This window comes from Microtus pennsylvanicus, chromosome 16 (assembly GCF_037038515.1).
Source record: "Microtus pennsylvanicus isolate mMicPen1 chromosome 16, mMicPen1.hap1, whole genome shotgun sequence".
In the NCBI taxonomy this organism is placed as follows: domain Eukaryota; kingdom Metazoa; phylum Chordata; class Mammalia; order Rodentia; family Cricetidae; genus Microtus; species Microtus pennsylvanicus.
In genome coordinates, this window is record NC_134594.1 from 48,171,590 (window position 1) to 48,186,776 (window position 15,187).

At 41.5% G+C, this 15,187-nt stretch overlaps 1 protein-coding gene across 2 annotated transcripts in view; it reads left to right on the forward strand.

Annotated features, from left to right (window-relative positions):
* Nucleotides 1–4,869: 4,869 nt before the first annotated feature.
* Gatb (glutamyl-tRNA amidotransferase subunit B) overlaps nucleotides 4,870–15,187 on the forward strand; it is a 76,859-nt gene continuing 66,541 nt past the window's right edge. For both annotated transcript variants that reach the window (XM_075950506.1, XM_075950507.1), the window contains exons 1-2: nucleotides 4,870–5,190; nucleotides 6,642–6,792. In XM_075950506.1, the coding sequence (XP_075806621.1) occupies nucleotides 5,015–5,190; nucleotides 6,642–6,792 (327 nt within the window). In that variant the 5' untranslated portion in view covers nucleotides 4,870–5,014. The remainder of the gene's footprint in view (nucleotides 5,191–6,641; nucleotides 6,793–15,187) is intronic.

The following is a 15,187-nucleotide window of genomic DNA, read 5'->3' on the forward strand; positions in this document are numbered from 1 at the left end:
TCAAAGTTCATGTGTCCGTGTGTGTGTGTGTGTGTGTGTGTGTGTGTGTGTTTGCACCTGCACACATGTGCATGTTGTTGATGTTATGGACAGAGATCAATGTTGAGTCTCTTCTCAGTGACTCTCCACCTTGACTTCTGAGGCATGGTCTCTCACTGGAACTGTATACGCAGAGACGCCTCCTCAGTGCTGGGTTATAGGTGCACAACACAGCACCTCACTGTTCATATGGGGGCTCGGGTTCCAAACTCAGATCTTCAAGTTTGTGCAGACAGCACTTTACCAACTGTGCCATCTTCCCAGACTTCCTTGTTGAGTAGTTTTTTAACGATACACATTTATTCTTCACCACCTTCTGGCTTCAAAACAAGAGAACCATCTGACATACAAAAATATCTGTGTTGAAACTGAATAGCCACTGGTTATCATTTTGCACTATTTTTTGAATGAGGGTTGTGCTTAGTTGTGTGTGTGTGTGTGTGTGTGTGTGTGTGTGTGTGTGTGCACATGCATGCATGTATATGCTCTAGCCTTGATGGCTAGAATTCTCAATTCCAAATCACAAAATGGAGAGCTCTTTTAGTGTCTTGCAGGGCTCTGATCACATGCAAACCACATCTTGCAGAAACATGGAATTTAATGTTTTCTAGCTCTTAGTACCTACAACTCAAGATTACCTTCCTTTAAGCAAGTGATGAGTCAAGGGGATACATGCAGGTAGAGCTTTTGCTGATATATAATTCCTATTTCTTCCCAAGGCTTAGTCATATTTTTAGAACAGCAAGCTCTTCCTTGAAATCAGATAGAAGACAACAAAAAGACTATAGTTCCTTGGCCAGGCCTAATAACGATGTGCTGGCCTCATCTTCCCCAGCTGGCATTCCATCTCCACCAAGGCCCTGAGTCGGGCGTTCCGTTTCCTTGCATTGGAAATGAAGAAAGGGTTATAGATTTCTTTGCCCCAAAGCAATCTTCTAGAGAAAGCAATTGTTCCCTTCACATCAGTATTTTATCAGAAGCAAGACTTTAATGGAAAAATAAAAGGAAATGAATCCTGTTCTCCCAACTGCTCAGCAGGCATGTTTTCCCCCAATGGCATGTCTCTGGATCTTAAAATGTGGAGTTTTCTAAGAAGAAACTTGGTGTTTAAAGAACGTTCTTTCAAAAACACAACCTATCTTTGGTTCCATGTGTTTCCTACATGCAAATAATCTTGTCAATTTTTGTAACATGCCCATCATCTTAAATGAATTTTGTTGTTGTTTTCCTTTTTTATAGGGAATTTGTATTGACCTTACTAGCAAACCTTTCTATCCATGTGACTGAAATTTCGATACTGGGCTTCTTTCCATAGTCAAAAATCAAATAGAAAATAGCAGCCAGCAGAGAGAGCAAGCTCTTCTTGTGTTAAGCAACACCGTGACAACAGTCCACACCCCACTGTTAGACTCCAAGGGGTATTCTATGTATTCATCTGCTAAGCATTTTTTAAAGCATTGCCTTTGTTTCTACAGGACAAAAGTAGCTACAGGAAAGATTAGTTCACCCAATCTTAAGATTTGCAGATACATTCAACTAGATTTCAAGATACATCACCACGATAGCAGACACTATCTTTTAGTTTTACTTGAAATTATAATGTTGTAATTAAAACTGTTTGCTTCATCTCAAAAAGCAGAAACTGGGTGTCGCTTGTATTACTCCCCTCACATGGTAACACATGGTGCTGAAAAAGTTGCAAATCTTAGCACACAAATAAATGCCTTCTCCATATCACTTCCTCCACGGCACATTAGTAAGATGGTGGAAAATGGGAAGGGCCACAATTAAACACAGACTTGATTTGGGGAACTATTTTTACGTTCACAAATCAATGCCTTTATACAGATACATAAAGATGTTGAGTCAAATAGAGAGGTGAATCAGGCCATTCCAACTCTGACCATTCAAGATGCAGGAAAGGACTAACCCAAACTAAGCACATTATTAAGACAGGCTCCCTAACAAGTCTCCTTTAACAACCGGAAATTAGCTCTGACTCAAACATCTTTTTAAAAACACATTCTAAATCTGCTTGCATTTTGTGAATAATGTGGAGGAGCGGGGAGCTGAGACCCTGCCTTGATAAAAACGCTGCTAGAAACTGCCTGGCTACCTCCTGAGTGCCTGAAAATGAAAGTCTCTGTGTCTTCCAAATGACAGCCACCTTGTTGTGGACCCAAAATAGCTCTCTCAGCCAGAGAGCTGCCTGTCAGTGAGCGTTCTGACAGATACATACTTGGCATTCAGAAAGAAGGCAAGAAATGGTCTCAGAAAAGAAGGTTCGGTAGAACTGTCCCTCCTGAGGAGCAAGGGATGTTTGGAAAACAATACCCCTCCTAGACACCACCAAGAGTCCAAAGACATTTCTGGAAATGAGAATTTTGAGAGAGAATGAAGCCAGGAAAGTGGATGAGAGATCCCTGTTTCCACCATTAGCTCCCGTGGGCCTTTGAAAGGCCATGACTAGATATAAAGTGCGCAGAACTGAAAGGTCCCCATTTGTCATAGGAAACAAACACACTTGCATGCATAGGATTTTCTCTCCCTCTAGTGGCGGGGTGGAGGCCTTTGAAGCTACAGCATGTCATTGCGTAATACTGATTTATACATCAGGATGGGTTTCCACCGGAGTGCACGCTGTACAGAATGTGGGCTGGTCTTTACATGGCCTCACATTCTCAATATCGATTTCAGAAACTGGCCTAATACTCTATGGGACCGTCTCCCAATTCCATGGTCTAAGGGTGAGGGAGGAAGGTTCCCCTCTACAGTCCTATCAAAGGTGACAGCAAATGGCATTCACAGCCATCCTACTGACCAGAAAAACCACCCAAGGAGTGAGATGAGAAGGAAAAGCAAAGCCATATACAGCAAAGGTAGAAAACATGGGAACTCAGAAAGAGATCAAGGACCTAAAGAGTGATAGGAACGTGCTATAAAAGGAACTAATCAGAGATAAATTTTGAAACAATTCTCTACCTATGTGTTCAAGTCCCTTTCATTTTCCTTCTATTTTCATCATGAGTTCTGTGAAAATATTTCTGCTGTAGCAATTCAGATTATTCATGGAAGTAGATGAAAAAGTAGAAAATATAGAAAAAGTAAGTGACAATCTTTTTTTAAAAAAAAATGCTTTTATATGTATGTTTGAGAGAGACACAAATTGGGGAGTACTGTGTGTACGTGTCTGCAGAAATCAGAGAAGCATGTCAGAGCCTCTGGAGTTGGAGTTACATACAGTTGTGACTCACTGGACATGAGTGCTGGAAACAAACCCAGGTCCTCTGGAAGATCAGAAATTGTTCTTAACTACTGAATTATTTCTTTGCCCAGTTTAAACTTTATTTTTCCAACTGGAGGGACTATATGACGTAATACCACAATGTCTTGTGAATATTTATGGAAACAGATCATAAATCGTAGCTGTATAATTTGTAGGTCAGTGATCAATAACTGAACCAATCAGTGTGAAATATTCAGAGCATGTATCTTTTCTTTCTCTATACTCAGACACCAGTGACTTCTGCTGGATTGCTCCTCTTGGAAATCTCTGAGGCAATCAAGGACCTGAGTTTGCACAGAAAATGGGCTCCTTTTTTGGCTTCCTTACTTTACACTGGACACTCAGATACTTAAGTCAGAAACACAGAAGTTATGCCTCTTACCCCCCTACTTTTCGTCCCTCAATCTTCCCTTGCACATCTGCTGGAAATACATTTTTTGCTTTGCCCTTCATCCCTACCTCAATACATCATCTATTTTCTAAGAATGTACCCTCTTAAACAGCACCCGCTGTCTTTTGTCAGATACATACTCCACACTGCACTACTTCAAATATTTTTATTAGGAAAATCCTGTGGTGAATGCAGACAAGGATCTGTTGGAATCAAAGATGAACAGTAGATAGCGATTAGGTACTATGTGGAAACTTAAAATTGGATGATAAAAGTGAGGAGTATTCTAGGCCAAGTTTTCAAATAAAACAAAAACAACAACAACAACAACAAAAAATCACCCGTAATTTCAACAAGGGATAGGAAGGATTTTGTTTGTTTTTGCCTTGCTGAGGATGGAACCCACCACCTTCTACATGGTAGGCAAACGCTGTACCACCGAGCAATATCCCTAGCCAAGGATGAGTTCTGAAGTCAGACAACAAAAGAAATCCATTGAGCTGATGTTCTTTCTATCAAGGTTTCTAAACATAATTGTTTTAGATGCTGGCCGCGGGAAAAAAAACAATAGTAAGTCAAAAAGCACAGAAAAGTTTAATCTAGGTTTGCCTCCGAGTACCTCTGTTTAAATATTGTGCTTTTATGCCTACGTGAAAACATCTTTTTTTTTTTTAAAAAAAAAAACAAACAAACTTATTTTCTGTATGTTTCTCTCCCTAAAATTTCAAATTCAATAAATAACAGCCATAGTCTTGTTTTCTACTACATCCCTGATGCCTAAGAATTGGACTAGGTCAGTAGCAGGCATGCAAAATAGGTATGAGTGGATGGACAAATTGGTGTTTGAAGCGTGTGTGCTGGCCGAACAGAGAAAATAAATGTGTTTAGGAATCCAGGAAGTCTTCGTGGTGATATCAGGGTCATTTGTTTCAACTCACAGGCTTAAGCGGGCTACAAAAGCCTTGGTGAGGCTTCCTGGCCTTGGCTCTCCCTGAGCAAGCTGTGTGAACAACGCACACACGTGCGTGAACAAACTCAAAACACGTGTTCTACAGCCGCAAACCTCTCCAATTCCCCGCTAGGAGGAGTCACACAGAACCCAGAAACCCTCCCACTTCTCTGGTTCTCGTCCCCGCCCCTCCCCAACAAATTTCCGGCAGCCGTTGATTTGGGTTGCCGGGAATAGTAGTCTTCCGGTCCAAGTGTACAGCGTTGTGGAGCTTTGCCAAAACTATGCTTCCCAGGCAGCCTCGCGGCAGAGAGAGGCGAGATCACCTGACTCGGGATCCGGAGATGCAATGGCGGCCTCCGTGCTGCGTCTGGGCATTCCTGGAAGACGCTGGGCTTTAGCGTGGATTGACGGCGGTTCCCGCCACCGAAGTGGGACTCAGCCTGGGCCCACGTCCAACCGGGCTAGGGGACAGAGTTCAGTGGCTCAGCTTTCCCTCCGCACGGCTCAGAAGCCGAGGAAAGGGTATATAATCTTCCTACCTTTGCCTGTCTAATGGAAGTGTGGAACGAAAATGATGGCTCTGTAGCGCAGCCTGAGGATTTTCGTGGTAGGGAGGGTGTTCACCTGTGTAACATGGGCAACCGAAGCCTAAATGAAAACACAAAACCTCTGTCCGATAGACGTGTTTGGACAACGTGCGAGTGTAAAGTGGCGTTTTCTCAGTCGTCTTACTAACGGGGTGGGTGGGGGTCTGCGGCACCAGACTCGGCTTGTATGTAGCAGTCATTTAGCGTTACTACGGGCTAGCAATAATCTAAAGACAGAAAAAGCGTTTGTACAAAGCCACTGGAAATTTTATTAGAAAACACTATCTAGCTGTAATTTTATGAGGAGCGTGTTCGTCTAAACCAGGAGAATGTAGTTGACAAAGTCTTCCCACTGATTATGGAAAGATTCGCTTATCCTGAACAGCTGTCGGCTGCTTTGGTCTTTTTGTCGGATGACTTTAAGCTGCCTTTAAAATACAGAAACATCAGGCAAATTTCTAATATTTTGTTGACGTTGGCATTCTTTTAGTATTTCAGTGAAGAAAAGAGGAAAAATGTTCAAAAGCATCTATCTCATTTCTGTTCTTTTCATAAATTAGACTATTTCCTTTTCAGGCAATGAAACAGCAGAAATATTTTGATTAGTAATTAGAGCATGAAGAATTTCTGAATTTCTTAGTTTATTTTCTCTCACTTGTAGGATTTTTTTTCCCCAAAATTTAAGGAGTTTGTCTTTTCTCATTTCGATGTAGAACTTCATGTATTGCTTAAAACAGAACGGAATGCATGTGAATAAGACTCTGTTTAGTATAGAAAATTGCTTAGGAGAAGCGCAGACTAAGGGACATACATAGATTTCATGTGGAGTAGGGAATTTTAATTCCCCAAAGAGAACTGAGTACTGGCTCACCAGAGTAGAAATGATCAGATAAGAGCCATTTACAGCATTTACCAAGCTTTGGTAGCAATCAGGTGTGAACAAATGAATTTAAAATTACATCTTAAGAACTGAATGCGACTTGGAGGGTGAAAAAAGGTTTCCTCTCATGGTTTACTGTTTTACAAGTTTTCAGGAATACTATGTCGTGGTGGTCTATGGTATCTGTGTGACCCTGCTCCTTGTAGCTAAAAAACTATAGTATATTCAAAATGTGCTTGATAATTTATTCTTTATCCATTTTTTCTCTATTTGTAGAATCCTGGCATTTGTGTTAAACCTAAATATGATAGGGAGATAAACCTTTATCATTTACTGACTGTTTATTAACTAATAAAGTATTTACCAATAAAATGACACATTTTAAAATGTCAGCACATAAAATTTTAGTTTAAAAGCACAACTAGGACATTATTATTTGAAATCTAGGTTTATAAAAGTTTATATATGGTGACAAACTAACCTTTAATCATTTTCTTTCTCTTCAGTGAACACAAATGGGCAGCCGTGGTAGGACTGGAAATTCATGCTCAGATTTGCTCCAACTCTAAGCTCTTCTCTGGAGCGCAGGTGTGCTTTGCAGCACCCCCGAATTCTTTGGTTTCTTTTTTTGATGCATCTCTGCCTGGAACTTTGCCGGTAAGGTACTTTATATCATCTGTTTTTATTAGAAAATGTTTATGTCATAGTGAATATTAACAAAGATGTCCTTATCATAGCTGGGCAGTGGTGGCACACGCCTTTAATCCCGGCACTCGGGAGGTAGAGGCAGGCGGATCTCTGTGAGTTTGAGACCAGCCTGGTTTACAAGAGCTAGTTCCAGGACAGGCTCCAAAGCTACAGCAAAACCCTGTCTCGGAAAAGATAAATAAATAAATATATAAATAAAGTCCTTATCTTAATATTTGGACTCACTCTAAGGGAATACTTGCTTAGGGAATTTTGGATTAAACATGATGCATTAATTGATAGACCTGTCTCTGTAATTCTGATTCCAAATCTGAATGTATTTGTAGCATCAACTCACTCATTTTATACGCATTTATAAGTGCCCATCAAACACCAGATACCTATCAGAACTGTCTGATAAACATGAGCAAAGATCCTTGCTTTAGCAGGAGTTCAAAGATGAGTAGATATGTCTTACAAACAAGTAGAGTATAATATGATTACTCTTGGAAAGGCAAGAGGATGGTTTGGGGACCTACAGGAGGGACAGTAAGTGAGCAAGAGGAAAGACTATTGTGAGAAATTATAGTGGTAGATTTTGTTAAGGAAGGGTAGTTGTGTTTAAGGTATTTGAGAAGTCAAATAGGAGTAGATCTATATATACATGGAGGAATGGAGAGGACTCAAAAAAAGCCAACATGTATTATGTTTTCACAGTGGAAGATCAATAGCAATAATGGTTATTAAGAGCTAAGAAGCAGTCAGTAATGGAGAAAAGAGACAACCACAATGTAAAGGGAGCTCATTTTCATTTGATCCCAAGGAGTGACTTCTCAGAAAGACTTTTAGTGTGGTATTTTTGTGTAATGAGTTGCATTTTGAAGAATAAGATGGAAGGAGCGGTGTAAATATTTAAACTAATATATGGCGCACATTCTGTTCAGGAACTTCTCTGTCGAGTGAGAAGGGATGTGTAGACAAGGTGGTGACGAGTGTGTTCTGTACTCTCAGTCATATAAGCACAAATGAGGGCAGATTGAACTACGCAGGCTGTTGGCAGTGTCTTGCATGTGTCTGTGTCTGTCTGCTTTACTCAGAGCTTTGATTGGATGAAGGCAGTATCTCAGTTCTAGAACTTTGTTCTTATTTGTGCTTTTCGTCATGAGGAGTCCCATCCATCCAAACCATGCACCTGGCCACTCCTCATTTGCTGTTGGGTCCCTCTGAAGGAAACCAGACACAGACTTGTATTGTGTGCCTGTGCTCTCCTCCTCTCCGGTTCTCTTACAGTGCCTGTATCTCAGGGAAGAGTTCTTATTTGCTGGAGAAGAGATACCTTCGAAGCATGCTTGCCTTTTCCCTTCTGAGGTGAAAACCTATTTTCCTTATGTGGTAGTTGACCGTCAAGAGTCTAGATGTAAACTTTTGAGTTTTGTCAAGTTTCTTCTTTTTCCTCAGTTGGGAATGTGATATCTATTTAGAGACATATGTTTGGAGTTAGGCACATTTTCTGTAAAGAGACAACAGAGTCATCAGCTGTACCAGAATATAGTCAAATATTAGAGACAGATCAAAATAGCAAGTGAGCATATTTGGAAAGCCTTGTTGTTATGTACGCTAGAAAGTTCTTGGCTCTGTGATGAACGGGTCAATAAAACAGTGAGTGCATTGAGAACATGTGAACTGAGCTCGAGAAAAAGGCGACAGTTACAGTTTGCATAAGCCAGGGTTTGTTTCTCTTCATCAGAGCCAGCAGCACTTGTGGCCCAGCGATCTCCACGGCTGCTCTTTCATCAGGGCTGATCTGCAGCATTTGTGGCCCAGTGTTCTCCACGGCTGCTCTTTCATCAGGGCTGATCTGCAGCATTTGTGGCCCAGTGGTCTCCAGGGATGCTCTTTTCGGCAGGGCTGATCGGCCTCCTCTTCTGAAATGTCCTTTTTAAAGGACCCATTTTAGTCTGTAAGCCAAGGAATGTGGCCTGAGATACCACGTAGAACATATCATTCCTCTCTTCTTTGCCCATCATTCAATTTAAAATGTCCTAGAACACTTCTTTGAGCCCTATGGACACTGTTATATTCTGATGTTTTTACTCTACATCTACATAAATGATTCATCAACATATTAAAATATAGCATGTATTTTGTTGTTCTTGTTACTCTTCCCCCATAAAGAATAAATCAGTCTGTAGTAATATGGGCAGCGGGGCTGCGTCCCCAACACCCCAGCCGCCTGGCTCGGCTAGCTTATGCCCCGAAATAATTACACGGACACTGTACTCATTTAAACACTGCTTGGCTCATTTCTACCTAGCATCTTCTAGGCTAACTCTCCCACCTGGACTAGCCCATTTCTTATCATCTGTATAGCACCGGTCTTACCGGGAAGATTCTAGCCTAAGTCCATCCTGGGTCGGAGCTTCATAGCGTGCGTCTTCCCTGGAGCAGGTAGCATGGCGTCTCTCTGAAGCGTCTGCTCCGGAGAGGAGAGCTGTCGAGTCTGACCTCACTTCCTCTTCCTCCCAGCGTTTTGTTCTGTTTACTCCTCCCACCTATCTCCTAACCAATGAGAGCCAAGCAGTTTCTTTTAATTTAACCAATGACCTTCCTCCATCATCAGTCAGCAGGGGAAAGCATCTCAGAAATGGATGTTAAAGAGAAGAATGTGTACATGAGGGTGTATGCATGCCACATACACACAGACACATACATACATACAGACAAGAAAGAACAAAAGTCATTGGGAAAAGAATGATTTTCTTATTGATGGTTTTGGAAAAATTGGTTCACTATTTAGAGAATATATATGTAGCTCCTGTGCAGAAAACAAAATTTGTATATATGTATTTATATATGTGATATATATGCAACATATATTATATAGCATTATATACTATGCTTAGCTTGTAAATGTATATATGATATGATATAAGATATATAAATATATTTACAGGTTAAATGTAAAATTAAATCACAAACAAAATATAGGCAAATACTCACTTGTTATTTGGATAGGAAGATATTTTATAAGCATAAGAGCAAGAAGAAGACCTCATAAGACAAAATTATATTGCTTTGTATTTTAGTTATCTAACAAGTATTTATTGACCCACTGGCTTTTTTAGGAGTCTGTCTTAGGAAAACAGTTTTTTGGAAAGTGAGTAAAGACTCATCCTCAGAGATGTCTACAGCAGGACTGTTTGTAATAATGTGAATTTGGAAGCACCCAGAATTTCCCCTGTGGTGGGGGAATGGTTGAGTAAATTGTGATAAATGTATATAGTGGAGTATTATGAAGCCACTAATAATGTTTATGAAAATGTTTTAGTGACATAGAAAAACCGCTAAAGATAAAAATTTCATTGAGATAAGCAGAATATATTTGTAGATAGGTCACTTAATCATCTTTTGCCTCAGTTTCTTACTTGCAAAGTGAGGATAATGTATTAGACTCATTGGATTTTTATGAGAATTAAATTAATAAACTCTTTTAAGATGCTTAGTCACTGCAGTAATAAGTGTTTCATAAATGTAACCCATTAGTGTTAATACGTAGTGACTGGTGACTTTCGTCTTTACAAAGAGTCCCTTGAGTTATTAAGCACAATTTTGTTGCCAGTGACAGCAAAAGTAACTGCTACAGACAACAATTGCTATCTTATTTGCATTTTATCAGCTCAATGTTCTAAACCACGAAAATAATCCAGGGCCCCATCACCACAGATACACTGAAAATTGTGGAAGCTATAATAGTATAGTGGATAAAGTCATTTTTCAAAAAATACTTCATTTGCAAAAAGAAGGCTGCTATGTTTTATTTTAATGTGTCGTTATAAATAAGAGATTGCTTTGTCCAGAAAGCAGTGATGGGTCATTTCAGATAGACTAAAGTCTTTTTCTGGAGAACTCATTTGGTCTGTGTGTGATTTATTTTGCCTGCTGACCTCTTAAAAGAGATGCCTATGATTACAGAACCCACAAGTGGCTATAAGAGATGTAGTGCTTTAAAATATTTGGGGAGCAGTCAGCAAACACTGAGTGTATTCAGAGTGCATGGCATTTTCCTGATTTTGTGCAGACAAGACTTCTTAAATTGTAATGCGCTCTTCCCTTTGGTTGCCTTCATTCTTTCATTCAGCTGAAGTTCTTTTCCTCTCTACCAAATGCCAGCCCTGTACTAGCTCTAGAGACAGCTGTGAGGCAGGTCACCTTGCCCTCATAGAGCAAGCGAGCACTGTGATAGTATCTGCTAGTACACGCGTAACTAGTGGAAATGGAGTGTGCTTGAGGAGAACATAGGATGGGCAGCCATAGTATACGGAGTTTGTAAAACTAAGGAAAGAGTAAATGCAATGTACGGATGTGTGCTGGCTAGTTCTAGATCAGCTGCCACAGCTAGTGTCGTCTGAGAAGTGGGAACCTCAGCTGAGAAGAGACCTCCTTAAGGCTGAACTGTGCACAAGCCTGTAGAACATTTTCTTAGTGTTGATGGAGTAGGGCCCATCCCTTATCTGGTGGTATTGGACTGGTGGTCCTGGGTTCTTGAAGAAAACAGACTGAGCAAGTCATGAGAAGCAAGCCTGTAAGGAGCACTCCTCCATAGTATCAGCTCCTGCCTCCAGGTTCCCGCTCCGTTTGAGTTTCTGCCTTGGCATCCCTCAATGAGTTGAGGATATGTAAGTCAGATAAACCTTTTCCTCTCCGAGTTGCTTTTGGTCTTAGTGTTTTAGCACAAAAATAGTAACACTAACTAAAACTGGAGGCCAGAAGAAAACCGGGTTATGACTAGCACTAGGGATCAGGACATGTTCCATGTGCCACCAGCAGTGAGGAGCACCGATGTCTGCCCTCTGACCTCTAGTGCTCATTGATACCTCATGTCTGCCTTTTACTTCAGAAGTTCAAGTGGCCTGGTTTGTCCATCTTTCCTCTTTCCTTCCCCAGACAAGAATCTGTGATGATGGCTATAGAGAGTGTGTGCCAGAGAAAGGACTTTCAGGTTGCTGATGTTGCAGAGGAGTGCAGATCTGTCTCCCAGTAAAAAGAGGCCACAAGTCTGCAGGCCCTGGAGAGTCACAGAAAATGAGCATGTGACTAACTCACTTCAAAGTGTAGCTTGACAGCCACAAACCACCAGACAGCATCATGGACAGAGGTCTTAGTGGAAATGAAGTTAAACAATCTAGGAGGGAGTAGATAATGAGAAAAAGTAGAAAGATTGAAAATATCCTCAAAAACTTTTGGTAAATATTATCTAAGCTATAAGAGTAAAACTGAGTTCTCAAATTTAAAATTATGGTGCCTCTGTCCTCCCCCCTCTCTCTCACACACACACACTATCACCACCACCACCACCACCACCACCACCACCACCACCACCACCACCACTAACAACAACAACAACAACAACAACAGCAACAAAAACTCCAAAAGAGAAGAGAAAGTCAACAAAATCTTCCCAAAGACAAAACAGATAACTTAAGTTGAACATTAGAAGAAAGTTAGAGACTCAGCCCAGGCAGCTGAGTATCTGATAAATAGAAAATAGATGTTAGGATGCTTTCACAAGGCAATGCAGATTTGTTTCCTAGAACTGAAGTACTTGTATCTCTGAATGGAAAGGGCCTGCCCACCACCCAGCATGAAGGATAAAATCAGCCTCTAATGTAGGTATGCCATGCAGTTCGTGAACATCGGAACTGAAGAGCTGAGAGAGAGAGGAAAATAAAAGGGTGATTGGGATCAGAGAGACACTGACTTCTCAGCAGCAGCACTCCCATCTGGAGGAGAGGGAACAAAGTCTTAAATATTCTTAACAGACAAAGTCCTAAATATTCTTAACAGACAACAAACCATTCCAGCTAGAATTCTGCCCCAGTACTAATCAGTCAAGTGTGCTTGCAGAATAAATGGGCAGCTTCCATTATCCGGGTCTGGAGTAATGAAGAGTTCAGGTAGCCAGCTGTGCAGCAGCCCCACAGCTAGCAGAGGGAGGAGGACCAGGGAAGACAGGGCGGTGCGAACAGCAGGTGCCTATAAACTGGGCTCTCTAAGGAGAATGAGCACCAAGTGTGTACAAAGAAGCAAATGAAAGGAATGCCGATACAGGATGTTCTAGAAAGCAAATAACATCACAGAAAATCCCTCAGTAGAAAGCATGTTTAAGAAATAATAGAAGCATTGGATTCTGATGAAACAAAAATATATGACATGATTCAGATATTAGGGAGAAGTAGCAAAACTAAACTCATCTTTACCATAAGTGAAAGTCACATTCTAAACTAGAGAGTGAGTGAGAGAGAGAGAGAGAGAGAGAGAGAGAGAGAGAGAGAGAGAGAGAGATTGAGATTCTTCACGAACAGTTCTAGGCACTTATTAGTTCTCTTCATTGTAGACATCTAGTTAGTAGCTTGGCTTTGTTTTTTGTTTATTTTAGAGGAGGGTGTTTACCTTATTTTTGTTTACATTTTAAATTGGGCAATAGTAAATGATTTAGAGCTCTGAAGATACAGGTTTTTGGTCATGGGGACTTTTTTCACCAAGGTTTCTTTTTCTTTTATTCACAAGATAAAATTAAGTAACATTCCCTACATTGCTTTCCAGGTTCTGTTGGTGATATTTCTTCCCTTTTTGTTCTCAAAGACCAAACAATGGGGACCCTTTCTTCCCCCATCCTTACAATACTCACCTGTACTCAGGTTCCTGCATGTGCTCGAGCTCCCAGCCATCCTAGCAGCCTGGCTTCATAGCCTTTCATATCACCCAGCTTATCAGGAAGGGCAAGCTCTCGGGGTGAGCATATTCTATTTTTTAAAAAACAGATATAAAGTAATAAAGCAAGAGCAAGTCCTTCTGAAATAGTTATATAAAAGTGGTGGGGAAGGTTTCCTCTTGTTATTCCCTTGCCTTGAAACTCCCAGCAGTAAATTCTGGAAGTGAAGTGAGCCACATCCAAGTTCTAAAACAAGGGCACCGTGTCACCCATTGTAACAGCTTACCAAGCCTGTCCTTTGCCAGTTTTAGGAAGGCTTGTCACATGGCAAATGGCCAAGCAGTCTTAGCCTTCACCAGCAGGTGATGGATTTCTCCAAAGGTCTCCTGGCATAGAGTACTATTTAAAAATAGAAAAATAAATACCACAGGAGACTGCCCAAAGATCTGAAGGTGGTTGCTGCCAGGAACACGATTGGGTGTCTGGGCTGGGGTAGGACCCACTGCCTTTCATTATCAGTTAAAAGTGGCAAAAGCGAAGTGAATAAAGGCAACTCCTACACAAGCTTCTTTCAAAAGCAGACATACATTTTCAGAGCACAGGGGGAGGGACCACTCGCTCCTCACTGTAGCCTGAGGGGAAGATGTGGCTCTCCCCGTGTAGGCACAGGTACATTTCGTAGGTTTAAGCACACGAAGCTGAGGGAGCCCTCATCATTTCTTGTCCCTCACGCTCCTCTTGTTACTGTCTGCTGCATTCTGGGTCTGTGGGTGATGAGCTCTCAGTCCTTGTGTGCTTCCAGCTATTCGTGCTTCTCTCTCAGTCTTGAATGATAGCGTAGAATTCCGTGTGGACATTTATTTCCCCTCAGCACTTTGAAGATGCGATTCCACTGTCCTCGGGCATCTGTTACTGCTGATGAGGAGGCTGTGTCTCTGTGGGTAATTTGTTCTCTCTGAAAGTGTTAGCCAGGATAGTTCCAGCTGTTCTCTGTGCACAGTGTGGTTTTCAACTTGACTGTACCTGTACCATAAAGTTGTCTCCAGAATAAATTCATGACGGCTTCCACCAGTGCCCATTGGTCTTCATCGGATGAGCAGTTCTTGCATTATTTCTTAACACAGTACAGTTCCATGCCAAAGTCTCGCTACGCACTGGAGCCAGATCCAAGGTCGGGGGTCTTCCTTCTCTAAGTTGTCTTTCACCCGTGACCAGAGGTGGGTGACCTCCTCCAGGTCTACTTCCAGGTGGTGGCAGATGTTCTGCCTGGACTGGGAGTTTTGGCTGAAAGCTTTCTCCAGAGAGCCGCTTACGATCTCTGCCTTCGTGGGTGTTGTCAGTTACCCACAGCTGGAGTTTTCAGCTGCATTCACAATAATGATCTGCTAACAGTGCTTGTTCTGTGGCAGATTCGCTTATTGTAACCTTCTAACAATCCAGTGAGGCAGTTACTATGGTTACTGCAATTAGAAGGTAAGTGGAGAAGCCAGGGTTAAAACCCAGTAGTGTGGCCTCAGAGCTCACGCCCTTGTCCCAACACTGCCCTGATGTTTGGGGCTGCCCCTGGTCACTACGTGGCCTTAACTTCATAGCACGCACGGCTTTGGCCCCAGGTGATTCTCTTTCTTGCATTGAGCTTGACTGTTGTTTGTT